Source organism: Somniosus microcephalus, chromosome 1, assembly GCF_052327205.1.
Source record: "Somniosus microcephalus isolate GS21.2 chromosome 1, FLI_Smic_1.0, whole genome shotgun sequence".
In the NCBI taxonomy this organism is placed as follows: Eukaryota; Metazoa; Chordata; class Chondrichthyes; order Squaliformes; family Somniosidae; genus Somniosus; species Somniosus microcephalus.
Genome location: NC_140987.1, coordinates 417,311,240 through 417,326,366, shown reverse-complemented (window position 1 = coordinate 417,326,366; position 15,127 = coordinate 417,311,240). Strand labels below are relative to the sequence as shown.

General features: G+C 45.1%; 1 protein-coding gene across 7 annotated transcripts in view; it reads left to right on the top strand.

Annotated features, from left to right (window-relative positions):
- The window catches only part of stag2b (STAG2 cohesin complex component b), a 186,465-nt gene that overhangs the window by 58,532 nt on the left and 112,806 nt on the right, over positions 1-15,127 (top strand). For 4 of the 7 annotated variants that reach the window (XM_085999360.1, XM_085999368.1, XM_085999345.1 and 1 more), the window contains one exon: positions 5,772-5,923. The exons of 2 other annotated variants lie outside the window; for them this stretch is intronic. In XM_085999360.1, coding sequence (XP_085855486.1) covers positions 5,880-5,923 — 44 coding nt within the window. In that variant the 5' untranslated portion in view covers positions 5,772-5,879. Of the gene's footprint in view, positions 1-5,771; positions 5,924-6,040; positions 6,119-15,127 lie in introns of those variants that run through there. One more of the 7 variants, XM_085999375.1, reaches the window with a different exon arrangement.

Below are 15,127 nucleotides of genomic sequence, written 5' to 3'. Positions count from 1 at the left end.
CTCTCTTCTCCTCCCCCCGTCCCTCTCTTCTCCTCCCCCCGTCCCTCTCTTCTCCTCCCCCCGTCCCTCTCTTCTCCTCCCCCCGTCCCTCTCTTCTCCTCCCCCCGTCCCTCTCTCCTCCTCCCCCCGTCCCTCTCTCCTCCTCCCCCCGTCCCTCTCTCCTCCTCCCCCCGTCCCTCTCTCCTCCTCCCCCCGTCCCTCTCTCCTCCTCCCCCCGTCCCTCTCTCCTCCTCCCCCCGTCCCTCTCTCCTCCTCCTCCTCCCCCCGTCCCCCTCTCCTCCTCCTCCTCCCTTCCTCCTCCTCCTCCTCCCCCCCCCCGTCCCTCTCTCCTCCTCCTCCTCCTCCTCCCCCGTCCCTCTCTCCTCCTCTCCCCCACCCCCCCCGTCCCTCTCTCCTCCTCTCCTCCTCCTCCCCCGTCCCTCTCTCCTCCTCTCCCCCACCCCCCCCAGTCCCCCTCTCCTCCTCCCCCCCCCCCCCCCCCCGTCCCTCCCCTCCCCTTCCATTTTTTTTCCTGCTCAAAACTTGAATAAGGAGATAATTCAAATTAAGAGAAGCAGGCTATTTCTGGAAAGCATTTTAAGCTGCATTACAGTGGGGCGAAGTTCTGGTAGTTGCAAATCGGTCACTGATAATGTGGGATTAATTTTAAGGCGGCAAATTTAAAGTAGTGTACAGCATTATTAAATATTGGCACAAATGTGATTTATCTCCTTCCCCACCTGTGCATCAAATTATCCTAGTTAAGTTGAATGACAACACTAGAAATGTAATTGAGCTCAATCTTGTCACATACTCTGCATAAATATTTCTTCAGAATTTAAAATGTGCAAAAAATGTATGGCTAACTTGTCTTGGAAGTGTGCAATTTTTTTTTAACATTCCTTTTGATTTAAACTATTGTAATTGCACAACATTAAAATTACATTTATACAAGTTTACTCTGGAACTGTTAAAACCATACTTCACTTGTATTTTTGTGTAAAATTTGGCTCCTCTAATGGTCACAGAGGAAATTGCAATGTTCAATATGTGAAGTCCAAAAATCAATTGTGCAGGTGTTATAAAGTAGAACATGATTAATCTTGTAGTTCATCTCAAAGAAATATTTGAAAAATAATTCACTGGAGGTTCCATGCAATAATCTGTTAGAAACTTGTACATTTACAATTTTCAATCTAATATACCTACAGAATTTTCTATTTGCTTTATTATATTCCATTTATCTTTTTAATTTGGTTGTTTTGAGCTAAGTGGTTGCAAGATGAGCACAGTATTGGATCTTGGGTGCATTTCGCAATTTGTACAAGTAAATTAAACACTTCCATGCAAAAATTAGTATTTTTGTTCTTTTGGAACATGATGTAAATGTGATGTGCAGTAGTTACAGTGGTATTCTTAATAGTGTTTGTATTTGCAGTGTGTGGTTGCTGAATAGTTTTGCAGCTTTATGATTAAGCTTAAAAGCGCAACATTTTTGCACTAAATCCAATTTCTATTTTTTCCCCATTCTTTTCCCACCCCCCAAAATATGTAATTTACTTTAGGATTCAGCACTTTTGTTGTAGCATGTGTAACTGCCATTCTGTGAACTTTCTGTTCAAGGGATGCTTTGAGGACCCAGGACCCGAACAAAGCTCATTTTAGGTACAGGATATCTCTCTTGCACCCAGTGAGACATTTTAGTTTCCCATGCTATCTAACCTTGTGACCTCTAAGTGAGACTGCCAGTTTAATGGGAAATGATGTCATTTATTGCACTATGGATTTGCACACGAGGTTTTAAACAAAACAAAAAACAACCATAAGTATCAATCCTTGTAGGTTTTCAGAGTTGCAGACCACCACCTTCACTGTAGGTCCCAATCAGGTTCTGGTGTAGATGATGAGCAATTCCAGTAAACATTTTTTCATGAATTTGGTTGGACTGTCCTGGAGTATCCAAGTAAATTTCACTGAAGCCCTTGCAGAGAGGAGATCTTAATTGTAACGATTCATTTAGACTGGATATGAACCCCGGTTGTTAAGATAAAACTCTAAATTACCATCTATGATGCCCTGCCCCCACTTTTCAATAGAATTAATTATTCTCTCAATTGTTGCTTTGAATTTGCCATGTTCCTCTGAAAGATCATTGTTAGTGGTAATAGCTTCAGTTTCCTTATTTAGCTGTTATTGTAAAACTATGGCCTAGAAATTCGGTATGGCCCCGCCAGGTCTTTTGCGCCCGAAATTTTGCGCCCACCAGGATTCCCGTAGCGCCCGCCTAAAATTCAGTTGCGACGGGCCAAGACGGCGGTGGGCGCTATTGCAGGGTTTGGCCGCCTCGCTAGGGGCGATGAATGTCACTTTCAGGCGTCCAGCTCCCGCTGCGGCACTCGATGCGGTGCGGCAGGCTGGGGTACTGCAGGCCTCCTCCTCCTCTTAAGGAGGAGCTGCCTGCAGCCGTCAGATCACCGGTGGGTTCCCCCGGCAAATGAACCCGGCACCACGGAGAAGTGCCGGGCTCGCGGGACTCGGACATCAATGCCGCGGGGGGGTGGTGCAGGAGTCCGGGGAGGGAGGTGCGGGCAGGCGGCCACCGCTCCACCTTTATGCGCCGGCCTTTCGGAGCTGCAAGACCCCGTTTCACAAATGCTGTTTGCGGCTGCCACGGGCGAGGTGGCCGCAACTGAATTTGGCCATCGGGCCGGAATAGCATTGCAACCGGGGCGCTGCGCACACCGATGACGTCATCGGTGCCGGCACGGCGCTACCGGCTAACGCCGATGTTAGGGTCCATCTGAATTTCGGGCGATAAAAAACTTTAGGCGCAAACCACTTTATAGCCAATAAGTGGGCGCAAACGCGACTGAATTTCTAGGCCTATATGTTGAAAATTAGATCTAATGTTACTACCAGCAGTAATTGAATTTGCTTAAGTACAAAACAACTGAAATACTCTTTACGTCTTCCGGAGTCCTTGGATGGTTGAATTTTTTTTCCCTTGGTGGTTTTGTGACCTTTGGACATTTTTTTTCGATGTTCACGGTGTGAAATAAATGCAAGTTCTTTTCGAATGATGTTGAGACCATCCGGAAGAGGCAATCCATCACCGCTTAGATTTTGCATTGGTATAAATTACAATCCATATAATTAAAATTTTTGTAACTTCTGAAGTGGCTTGGTGAAACACTTTCTTAAAAAAAAAGTGGATTCAATTTTCCGACTTGCAAACATTTTCATTGGCAGTTGAAGGCTGCCTCAATGAAGAGCAGGGCTCTGCAGTTTTGCTCCCACTTTCTCAAACATGGTAACTTGTGTCATAAATAAAAGTGCACCATAGCTTTCTTGTTGCCCAAAAGCTTTAAAAAAATATATAATCATTCAATAATCCTACAACACAAATTAAAATATTACTGCAGTATATTTATAGAAAGCGGTGATTATATGTGTATTGTTTTTTCTTCTACCACTTGATTGGTCTACTCATTCCATGTATTTATCTCGTGATCTAATCTGTGGGAATTGTGATTTGTGTTCCTATTATTCCTGTAACAATTTGGCTCTTGGGAACCACATGACCTGCAGGTACAGGGTCTTTAATGACTGCTGCACTGATGCTATTTCTGCTTGCTATCCTCCTTCACCTGTTGGTCTTGCTCCCCATGGCCTTTCTCATCTATATTCAACATTTGCAAAAATGTATTTGTGAACAGCGCCATCATTGTTGCACAATCTGCAAAGATGTTGCAATTTGGCCTATCTGTGTTCTCTGTTCAACTCTTGTACTTGCTAACTCCCTTCTAACCTATCCTACTTGATCCTTCACTCCCAGCAGCAACTCTAATCCCAGACTGCCTGTATTCCTGGCTCAGTTGGCTCCGTCCTTTCCTCAGTGCTGCAGAACCGGGAGCAGAAAAAAACAAGTGGGCATCGAAGTGGGGTAACAATGTGTGCTCACACCTAAAACATTGGAGCAAAACCTGCTTCAGGCAAGAGGGGAGGCAGAGCACTTCCAAGTAGGCTTGACTGTCCAGAGGGACCTTTGAGCACCTGACTCGTACAGAGACTGATCCACAGTAACATGCTTTTTGCCACTGGAAATTTCTCAACTAAACAGTCCAACAGCTGAGGGTGGTTGTTTCAACTTTTGAAGGTCAATGGATTGAGCAGATTATCCTAACAGGTTTCCACACGTGTCTGTATCAAGGTGATGAATTTGTCAGTTAACTACCCATTGAGGGTTGCTATACATCAGCAACTTGTTTGTGTGTCTCACTCCCCTCTTAATTCACACTTTACCACATCTCTTGCCTCTCCCTGCGTGCTCTTGCCCACTTGCACACTCTTGTCTATGCAGGTAAATAATTTAAAAATTGGCCACTTTCAGCAGTCTCTGGCCATCCCACTCAGTCTTCCTATATTCTGGTTGTTGCCTGCTGGCTTGTTCTCGAGATGCTGAAGCTACATCAGCTTCTCACTCAAGACTTGATTTTTCTTTTTGAGCACACATCATTATGCTCCTGAGTCACTATGTCCTTCGGGCCGTCACCATGGGTGTTCTGTTTGAGCTGGCCTGCCCGATAGCTAACACCGCTGCCAATGATCTACTTTGCTCCCACTAGTTCTCAGGCTCCTTCCTTGCTGTAGTTGCCAACTGGAGCTGGAACCTCCCCCACTTCAAATTAGGCTGGTGCTCCTCCCTTGCCATGATGTTCCACTTCAGCTGGAGCTTCTCCATCCCTGATAGTTGCTGATGCCATGGCTGCCCACTTCAACAGTGGTGAGACTCCAGAGGGCCACCACGACAAGGGACTCTCCGGCTTTGTGGCAATGGGGAATTTGTAATGAAGCAGCTGTCTGAGCAGGCGACGCTCCAGCTCAATCATTTAAAGTTTTAATATTTTACCTTTTTCTGCTGAGCATTTAAATATACTTTAGACTTCCACTCCTCCCTCACCCTCCTTCCATTCTTGCTTTTCCTACCTCCCTGCACTATTCCTTGCTTCCCTTTCTTCCTTTAACACTCTGCCTCCCTCCCCTTCCTCACCACCTCATCACTTCCACCCCCCCCCACTTCTGTCCTTCTGATTCCTTCTTCCTCCACCACCCACCCTGTACTTCCTGTTACTCCCCCGACCTCCACTCTTTCTTCCTCCCTCCCTACCCCCTCCCTTCGTCACTCCCCTACCCACTTCCACAGGTTCCTTCGACTCTGCCCTGGCACTGAAAACTTGATTTTCTTAGTTGGCTGCTCATGTGGAAATTTCTTACATCTACATTTGTCTGGAGACCCACCAATACATGAGGTAGTACTGGATGTGGAGTTAGTGGATTACACAATCCTGCTAGCCCTAGCCGTTTACAGCAAAAAAAAACATCAGTTTTTGACTCTTGTCCTCATCTTGGGGTATTGTTTCACATTCAAATGTTCATTCTTTATCTGTCATCCGAGACAGTGAGTGTTAGCTGTGGGCTGTTTCAATTCTGTCATCTTCCTGCTCCCACTTTCCAACAAGTATTCCCCTCATTCCTCAACAGCAGTGAAACTTCAGCTGATTTCTTCCACTCTACTCCCATGTGCCAAGGAGTGCTGAGGCCAGTTATAGCTTCCTAGCTGCTACCAGACAGCATTGACCGGGAATCCAACCTGGTCCTTCTGATCTGTATAGCTGAGTGCTGTGCTAGATGGTCCTTTTTACCCGTTGAGCTATATTTGCTGTAAAATATAAATGTGAAAAAACTAAAGGGGAGGAAGTCAAAAGATTCAGTTTATTTTTTCTTCCTTTCAGGTTTTGCGTTCTGTGACTAGAAGTGACTAGGTTGGAACTGAACACACTGCTATTGTGAAGTGGGGAGGACCAATATAATTTATTTTTGTCACGGAAGATGTGTAGGAGATGCTAGCTGAACCTGAAATACCCACAGAATTTCATCTCCCTCAGTAAGTTGTTTAAGTTCTTCAGCTGCACAATATATTCCAGAATGAAAACTGATCGTCTTGCGTGTTTCCCAACTCTACCAATTTGTGCAATTAATGTTTTTCTCTCCTTTCTTGAAGCCAGTGATTTGGGCTGGGGTATGGTTCAGTGGGTCAAACTGCCCACCCAAGAGATTATTCTTCATGTCACCCCAGACGGTGAGTTTCAGCAGCCTGTTCGACTATGGAGGACATCACCGCCAAACCCAATCTTATACTTATCGACCGGGGTTCTGTGATGGTTTAATTTCCCCACTTCAGCCCAAAGTTATGGAGGCTAGTTGTCATCCTTAGTACCACATCACATGGAGCATTTACTTACTGAATGTTCAGCATGATTAGACAGAATTTTCAGATTTGAAGCTCTCTCTTCCTTTGCTGATTTATATTTCCATCTCCTGCATCATGTCACCCACTTTGGCTCAATAATTGAAATCTTGAATTTCAGCATTTTATTTTTCCACGTACTTCATAACCTCTAATTACATATTTTTTAAGGTTTCTTCTATATTTCATTTTGTATCTACTTTAAGCTACGTCACCATAAAAAGGTTGGCCCATTTAGTCTGTGGCCAATGCCCTTAATTTCTTTAGAGCAATCTGGTCTGACCTGTGGCTGTAGGGATTTGTCCGACTTCTTTTAGTAATACAGGAAACTTTCGTTTAACCGGAGGTTAAATGTCCGGAAAGCTCTATCTACCGGCAAAATTCAGGAGCCGTTTCCTATAAGTTTTTTTACTTCTCGTTGCTTTTTTTTTCCAGTCAGGCTCTGCAAGGTCTAGCTGAAGCTGTTGCTTAGCTACAGAGACGCTTTTAAGCTGCGGCCGACCTTTGAAGCTGTTGCTAAGCAACAGGGTTTGTTGATTCACACGGAGCTCAAAAGCTCCGTATGTTTTAACATTAGTGCTGGTTTCTACGGCAGTTTTGATGGTACGGCACCAGCTCGGTCCCGTCAGTGCCGGATACCAGAAAGTTTCCTGTATTGGCCTTTTCTTGGACATCTTCCCAACTGTACTACTACCTTCGTCTCATTGGCCTGGAGGTTCTTGAGCTGCTGATGTCTCCCCTGGCCTCTCTGCTCTGTCCCAATTATTGTTTAATAGGTTTGAATGAAGTGCTGGGCTCCTATTGTTTGTTGTGAGCTGCAAACAGGCAGGAATTTGACCCTTTTTTGTTCTATGCTGCACTCCATGGTTATTCCCAGCAGAGACTGTTGGTCTTTCCATCCTCCTATTCCTGCCCAAGCAAGCCTGCATTCAGTGCTATGGCTCCATTCTCAATCCAGGTACCCCTCACTTACTTCATTTGCTGTAGAGGTTGGAGTAGGGGTTCAGCAATACTGTGAGACCCACTGGCAATAGTTAGATATATGGCTCGCTCTTCCTTCATCTAAGTCATTTCTAAATGTAGTGAAAAGCTGAGGCCCCACTACAGATCCCTGGGGGACATGAGTCACATCCTGCCAATCTGAGTACATACCCATTATCCCTGCTTTCTGCCTCCTACTTCCTAATCAATTCTTTACCCATGACAATAGGTAGTTTTAAGCGCCTTAAAGGAGGAGGGAGATGTGTAGAGGTTTAGGGTGAGATTTCCAGATCTCGGAGCCTAGACAGCTGAAAGCACAGCTGCCAGTGATGGAGCGATGAAAATGAAGGACGTGCAAGAGGCCAGAATTGGAGAAGCGCAGAGATCTCAGAGGGTTGTAGGCTTTGAAGAGGTTACAGAGACAGGAAGGGGCTAGGCTATGGAGGGATTTGAAAACGAGGTAAGAATTTTAAATTTGAGGTGTTGCAGACTGGGAGCCAGTGTAAGTCAGCAATCATCATGGTGATGGGTGAAAGGGACTTGGTGTGAGCTAGGATATGGGCAGCAGAGTTTTCGATGAGCTCAAGTTTATGCAGTGTACAAATTGGAAGGCCGGCCAGGAGAGCGTCAGAATAGTCAAGTCTAGAGGTAACAAAGACATGGATGAAGGTTTCAGCAGCAGATACGCTGAGGCAAGGGCGGATGTACCTGAGGTGGAAATGGGCAGTCTTGGTGATGGAGAGGCTATGTGGTTGGAACCTCAGCTTGGCGTCAAATAGGACGCCAAGGCTGCCAACAGCCTAGTTCAGTTTCACATTGGCCAGGGAATGGGCTGGAGTCGGTGTCTAGGGGGAACGGAGTTTGTGGCATGGACTGAAGACAACGGCTTAGGTCTTCCCAATATTTAATCGGAGGAAATTTCTGCTCATCCAGTACTGGATGTCAGACAAGCAGTCTGACAATTTAGAGACAGTGGAGGGGTCGAGAGAGGGTGGCGGTGAGGTAGAGCTGGGGTTTACATAGGATTACATACGGCACAGAAACAGGCCATTCGGCCCAACCAGTCCATGCCTGTGTTTATGCTCCACTCGGGCCTCCTTCCGTTCTTCCTCATCTAAATCTATCAGCATAACCCTCTATTCCCTTCTCCCTCATATTTTGTCCAGCCTCCCCTTAAATGCATCCATACTATTTGCTTCAACCACTCCGTGTGGTAGCGAGTTCCACATTCTTGCCACTCTTTGGGTAAAGAAGTTTCTTCTGAATTCCCTATTGGATTTCTTGGTGACTATCTTATATTGATGGCCTCTAGTTATGCTCTTCCCCACAAGTGGAAACATTCTCTCTCTATCCACTCTATCGAAACCCTTTCATAATTTCATAGACCTCTTTTAAGTCACCCCTCAGTCTTTTTTTTTAAAGAGAAAAGAGACTCAGCCTGTTCATCCTTTCCTGATATGTATACCCTCGCATTTCTGGTATCATCCTTGTGAATCTTCCCTGCACCCTCTATATCCTTTTTATAATATGGCGACCAGAACTGCAAGCAGTACTCCAAGTGTGGTCTAACCAAGGTTTGATACAGGTTTAGCATAACTTCCCTACTTTTCAATTCTGTCTCTCGAGAAATAAACCTTAGTGCTTGGTTTGCATTTTTAATGGCCTTGCTAACCTGTGGCGCAACTTTTAGTAATTTGTGTACAGGAAACTTTTTTTTATCCGGCACCGACGGTACCGGCGTGGTGCTGGTTGATCAAAAAGTCTGGATTACAGAGAGGTATACTTACCAAGGTACGAGAGCCCCGTACACGGCCACAGATGCAGGAACCCTAGTTACACGGCTACGGATCCAGGAACCCCGGTTACACAGCCACGAATATATAGTAAAACTTAGCTGAACCTACTCCTGAATTTTGCCGGTTAAGTGGTGTCCGGATATTTAGGTGCCGGTTAAAAGAGAGTTTCCTGTATTTGTACTCGGAGATCCCTTTGTTCCTCTACCCCATCTAGGCTGACACACTCCAAGTGATAAGTGACCTCCCTATTCTTCCTACCAAAATGTACTACCTCACATTTGTCTGTATTGAAGTTCATTTGCCAATTATTTGCCCATTCTGCAAGTTTATTAATGTCCTCCTATAATTTGTTGCAGTCCCCCCCAAATTTGGTATCATCCGCAAATTTAGAAATTGTGTGTTTGATTCCAAAGTCTAAATCGTTAATGTAAATTGTGAACAGCAGTGCTCCCAGCACTGATCTTTGTGGAACACCACTACCCACCTTCCACCACTGTGAATAGCTACCCTTTACTCCCACTCTCTGCTTTCTGTCTTAAGGGTAGCTAGCAATCCATTCTGCTACTTGTCCCCTGACTCCGCATTCTCTGACCTTATTCATTAGTCTATTATGGGGTACCTTATCGAAAGGCCTTTTGAAAATCTAGAGAAATTACATCTACTGCATTGTCTACTTTCTCTGTTACCTCTTCAAAAAAATTCAATAAGGTTGGTCAAGCAAGATTTTCCCTTTTGAAATTCATGCTGACTATTCATTTATTATATATTTTGTTTCTAGATGTTCTTCTATTCTCTACTTTAGTCGGGATTCCATTATTTTTCCTACCACCGATATTAAGCTGACTGGTCTATAATTCCCTGGACATGTTCTATCCCCCATCTCAAATATAGGTGTTACATTAGCTATCCGCCAGTCCAATGGCACTTCTCCTGTTTCTAATGAATTATTAAATATGTGTAATAATGCCTCTGCTATCTCTTCCCTAGATTCTTTTAAAATGCGGACCAGGGATCCTCTTTGAGTTTGATTAGTTTATTTAATATGTCCCCTTTTTTTATTTTAAATGCACTTATCTCATTACTCACCTCATCATCCAATGTCATGTCCACCTGTTCTATCTCCCTGGTAAATACCAAAGTGAAATAATGATTTAATATTTGTGCCATCTCCCTATCATTACCTGTGGTATTGTCCTGTCCATCCCTTAATGGCCCTATTCCCATCCTAACCTCTTTTTATTGGTTTTATGTTCCAGGATAATTTCCTTAACTTATCAAGGAACATAAAGCGAAACAGTAAAATATTTTGTTTTATGTTCCTTGATAAATTAATTTCATTGTTCCTCTTTGCCTTCCTAATTTTTTTTTGACTTCTCTCCTAATCCCTTTGTATTCTCTCTTACCATGTACTCCTCTGCTGTCTCTGTACTTAATGTATGCCTCTTTCCTTACCCTCAATTATTTCCTTACGCCTTTATTCATCCATGGAGTCTCATTAGTGTTTAGTTTGTTCTTTCCTTTCAGCGGAACATATTTTTCCTGCACTTTGTTGAACACCGTTTTAAATGTTTCCCATAGTTGTTCTACAATATTGTTGCCCATTTTATCTTCCCACGTCCTATTCTCAGCCCCTCAAAATCAGCTTTTCTCCAATCTATTACAGGAAACTTTGTGCTATCCGGCACCGACTGGACCAAGCTGTTGCCGTCCCATCAAAACTGCCGGACAAACCAGCGCTAATGTTGAAACATATGGAGATTTTGAGCTCCGTATCTGGCAACAAACCCTGTTGCTTAGCAACAGCTTCTAAACGGTCGGCCGTACCTTGCTAGCGTCTCTGTAGCTTAGCAACAGCTTCAGCGAGACCTTGCAGAGCTTGACTGTTGAGAAAAAAGCAACGAAAAGAAAAAAAACCTAATGAAACGGCTCCTGATTTTTGCCGGTGGCTCGAGCTTGCCGGACATTTAGCCTCCGGATAACACACAGTTTCCTGTAACTTGGTTTTTGTCATTCTTATGTCTTTCTCTATTGTCATCTTAAAGTGTATTATATTATGGTCACTATTGCCTATATGTTCCCCTACTTTTACTTCTCTTATCTGCTCTGGCTCATTCCCCATAACTAGATCCAATAGCGAATCCTCCCTTGTTGGGCTTTTTACATATTGGGTTAGAAAGGAGTCCTGTTGACATTCTAGGAACTCCATTTCCTTATCCCCTTATCCTCTTCTGTCCAATGATTATTCTGTGATTTTACTCATTTCTCTAATTTGTCTGTATAGTTCTTCCTCCACCTCCCTTCCCCTATTAGGTGGTCTGTAGAGTACGCCTATTAGTGTGATTGATCCTTCATTATCTTTTATCTCTTATCCATATGGATTCTATTTTTGTCTTGCTGATGTCTACGTCCCTTTTTTCTACTGCCATTATGTTATCCCTAATAAGTACAGCTACTCCGCCTCCCCCATTTCCCCCTCTTATCTTTCCTAAATATGTTACACACAGCAATGTTTTAATTCCAAGTCCTGATCTTTCTGTAGCCATGTCTCAGTAATCCCTACTATGTCTGGTTCCTCCCAACCTATGATTGACTGCAGCTCCCCTGTTTTATTCCTGACACTGTGTGCACAGCTATACAGACAGTTTAACTCATTTTTAATATGATTTCCTCTCGCTTTACACTTAACCGGGGAGTCCAGAACCAGGGGTCACAGTCTAAGGATAAGGAGTAAGCCATTTAGGACAGAGATGAGGAGGAATTTCTTCACCCAGAGAGTGGTGAACCTGTGGAATTCTCTACCACAGAAGGCAGTTGAGGCCAATTCATTAAATATATTCAAGAAGGAGTTGGATATATTTCTTAAGGCTAAAGGGATCAAGGGATATGGGGAGAAGGCAGGGACAGGGTACTGAATTTGGACGATCAGCCATGATTGCTTTGAATGGCGGAGCAGGCTCGAGGGGCCGAATGGCCTACTCCTGCTCCTATCTTCTATGTTTCTATGCAACCATCTTTTTAGACTCCTGTTCTATAACTCTCATTTGCTCCCTTGCTGTCAATGTCCTCCCTTACTTTATTCTTTCTTATGCTCACTTTTCCTGTTTTGTTTATATTTAGGCTACTTAGGTTTCTTGTAGATCCCTCCCCCCCCCCCCCCCCGTCTTACTAGTTTAAAGCCTTTGCTACCTCCCTATTTACCCTTTCTGCTCGGACACAGGCCCCATCCTGGTTCAGGTGGAGCCCGTCCCATCGGTACAGCTCCTTCCTGACCCAGAACTGGTGCCAGTGTCCCATGAAAAGGAACCCCTCTTTCCCACACCAGCCCTTTAGCCAAGTGTTAGTTTTGATATGTCTGCTTCTATGCCAATTTGCACGTGGCTCAGGCAATAACCCAGAGATTATTACCTCGAGGTCCTGCTTTTTAAATTTAGATTCTAACTCCTGATAACTCTTTCAGCAGGACCTCCTCCCTCTTCTTACCTATGTTGTTTGTTCCAACATGGACCATGACAACTGGATGGACCACGACAACTGGATTTGCCCCATCCCTTTTCAAGTTCCTCCTACCACCGTGAGATATCCCTTACCCTGGCACCAGGAAGGCAACACACCCTTCGGGTGCTCGTTCATGGCTGCAGAGAACGCTATCTATCCCCCCTAATTAGAGAGTCCCCTATCAATACCACATTTCTATTCTGCTCGCTCTTCCTTTCCCCCCTGCCCCCCAGACAGCCTTCTGATCCACGGTGCCTTGGTCTGCATTGTGGTTGTCCTCCCTGCAGTCTTTCTCCTTGTCCTCACAGGTAGCGAGTACATCGTACATGTTGGACAGGACCAGTGTCTACGGGACCTCCTTCTCAACCTCTTGTAAATACCCGCCACCCGGCTCCCTAACAGTCATTGTGGTCAACTGTGACAAAGACTGCAGAAGGTTCGAGAAAGGATGAGGAGGGATAGTTTATCACAGTCACAGTCAAATGTTATTTGTGACTTTGATGAGGCCCGTTTCAATGCTGTGGCAGGTATGGAAACCTGATTGGAGGGGTTCAACACAGAGTTACAGGAAAGATGGGCACGGATATTTGGGAGGTGACAATACGTTCAAGGACTTTGGAGATACAGGTAGACTATCCTTTATCCGAACTTCCGAAAACCTCTTAAAAACCGACAGTTTTTTCGTTCAGCGTAAGTCGTGCGCACGACATGAGCAGAGTGGCGCACGACTTACGCTGAGCAGGGCAGAGGGTCACAGAGTTCCCTCCTGGGTAGGAGATTGCAGGCCGAGCCGGGCAGTGTGAAGGAGGTACCGGGAGAGTGAACCCAACAATACAGCGGCCGGTCCGATAGCTGCAGCGGCCTGTCCGATATTCTTTTCTCCCCCGACCCGACCCGCGGCCCGTCCGATATCCTTCCCCCCCCGCCCCCCCCCCCCCCGACTCGTCCGATATTCTTTTCTCCCGACCCGAACCGCGGCCCGTCCAATATTCTTTTCTCCCCCCTGACCACCCCCCCTCCCCGCCCTGACCGAGACCCCCCTCCCCTGACCCCACCCCCCCGACCTGAACCGCGGCCCGTCCGATAATTCTTTTCTCCCCCCCCACCCGACCTGATTTGCGGGCCAGCTTAGTAGGAGTCAGCCGATACCCGGCTTTCCAGAGAAGCAGGAAGGGGAATGAGACATGGAACAGTTGCAAGAGGTAGCCTGAACTTTTAAAATTTATATTAAATACAAATTTCCCAGTCTTATAATACCTTCTGAAACCCGAAAAATTCCAAAAACAGAAACTCAGCTGGTCCCAAGGCTTTCGGATAAGGGATAGTGTACCTGTATCAGTCGAGGCTCAACGTCATCCCGAACAGAGCAGTTCACTTGATTGGTGCCCCTGCCATTGGACTCAATATCCACTGCCAGCTCATTGGTTATAGTAGGTTACTTTTACAGAATCTCGCTCCCCTGTGACTTCTGCTACCGAGAATGGCAAGAGTAACAATGTCGTGGGAACACTATCGCCTCCATGATTCACTGCAAGCCACACACCATCCTGACTTGGATATACATCACTGTTCCTTTTATTGTTGCTTGGTTAATGTCTTGAAATTACTTCCCACCACTGTGGGAGAACTGTCAGCACAAAGATTGCAGTGGCTGAAGAGAAAGCCCACTGCCACTTTCTCAAGACAACTAAGGACGGGCAATAAATGCAGCCTGGCCTACACCAGTCCCATCCCAAGAACAAATTAAAAAGATATTATCCAAGCGTAGGATAAACATACTTGGACATCCCTCTCTTAGGCAGTCCCTCGGAACTGAGGATGACTTGCTTCTACATTAAAAATGAGCTCGCTGGTGACTGATTCGTCCAATGCGGGACCTACAGTCTCTGTCACAGGTGGGGCAGACGGTGGTTGAAGGGGCGGGTGGGTGGGGTGCTTGGGTTGACGTGTGCTCCTTGCGCTTGCTCCCGGCGAAGAGATGCTTCTCCTCCACTTTGTGCGGTCTTGGGCCAGGGATTCCCAGGTGTCGGTGGGGATGTTGCACTTTTTCAAGGAGGCTTTGAGGGTGTCCTTGAAGCGTTTCCTCTGCCCACCTGGGGCTCTCTTGCTGTGCTGGAGCTCCGAGTATACATCTGTATGGCTTGTTGTCTTAATGCTTATAATTGTATTCTCCTTGTGTGTACCTCCCACCTTAAAATACTTGTGCTGATGGCAAAACTGACTCGGAACTGAATGTTAAAAAAAAAAGTGCAAGAACAGTAAATTCAAACTCAGGAAATGGCATGAAAAATGTTAGATGTGAGGAAGAAGAGAAACATAACAGTAAAAAAAATATTTAAATAGAATAAGTAGTACTGTCATAAGAGGTGAGGACATGAAAAATGAGCATGAAGTACTTAAGTATTCTGAACTATTACTCAAAGCTTCACAAGGGAGACATGAACAATATTATCTCCTAAAAACAAGAGTACCAAGGCAAAACTCAGTTCGTACTTGGCTATTAACGGAATGGATTTGCTAGATAAACTGCAAGGACTTAAATAAAATGAATCCTAAAGGTTAGATGGAA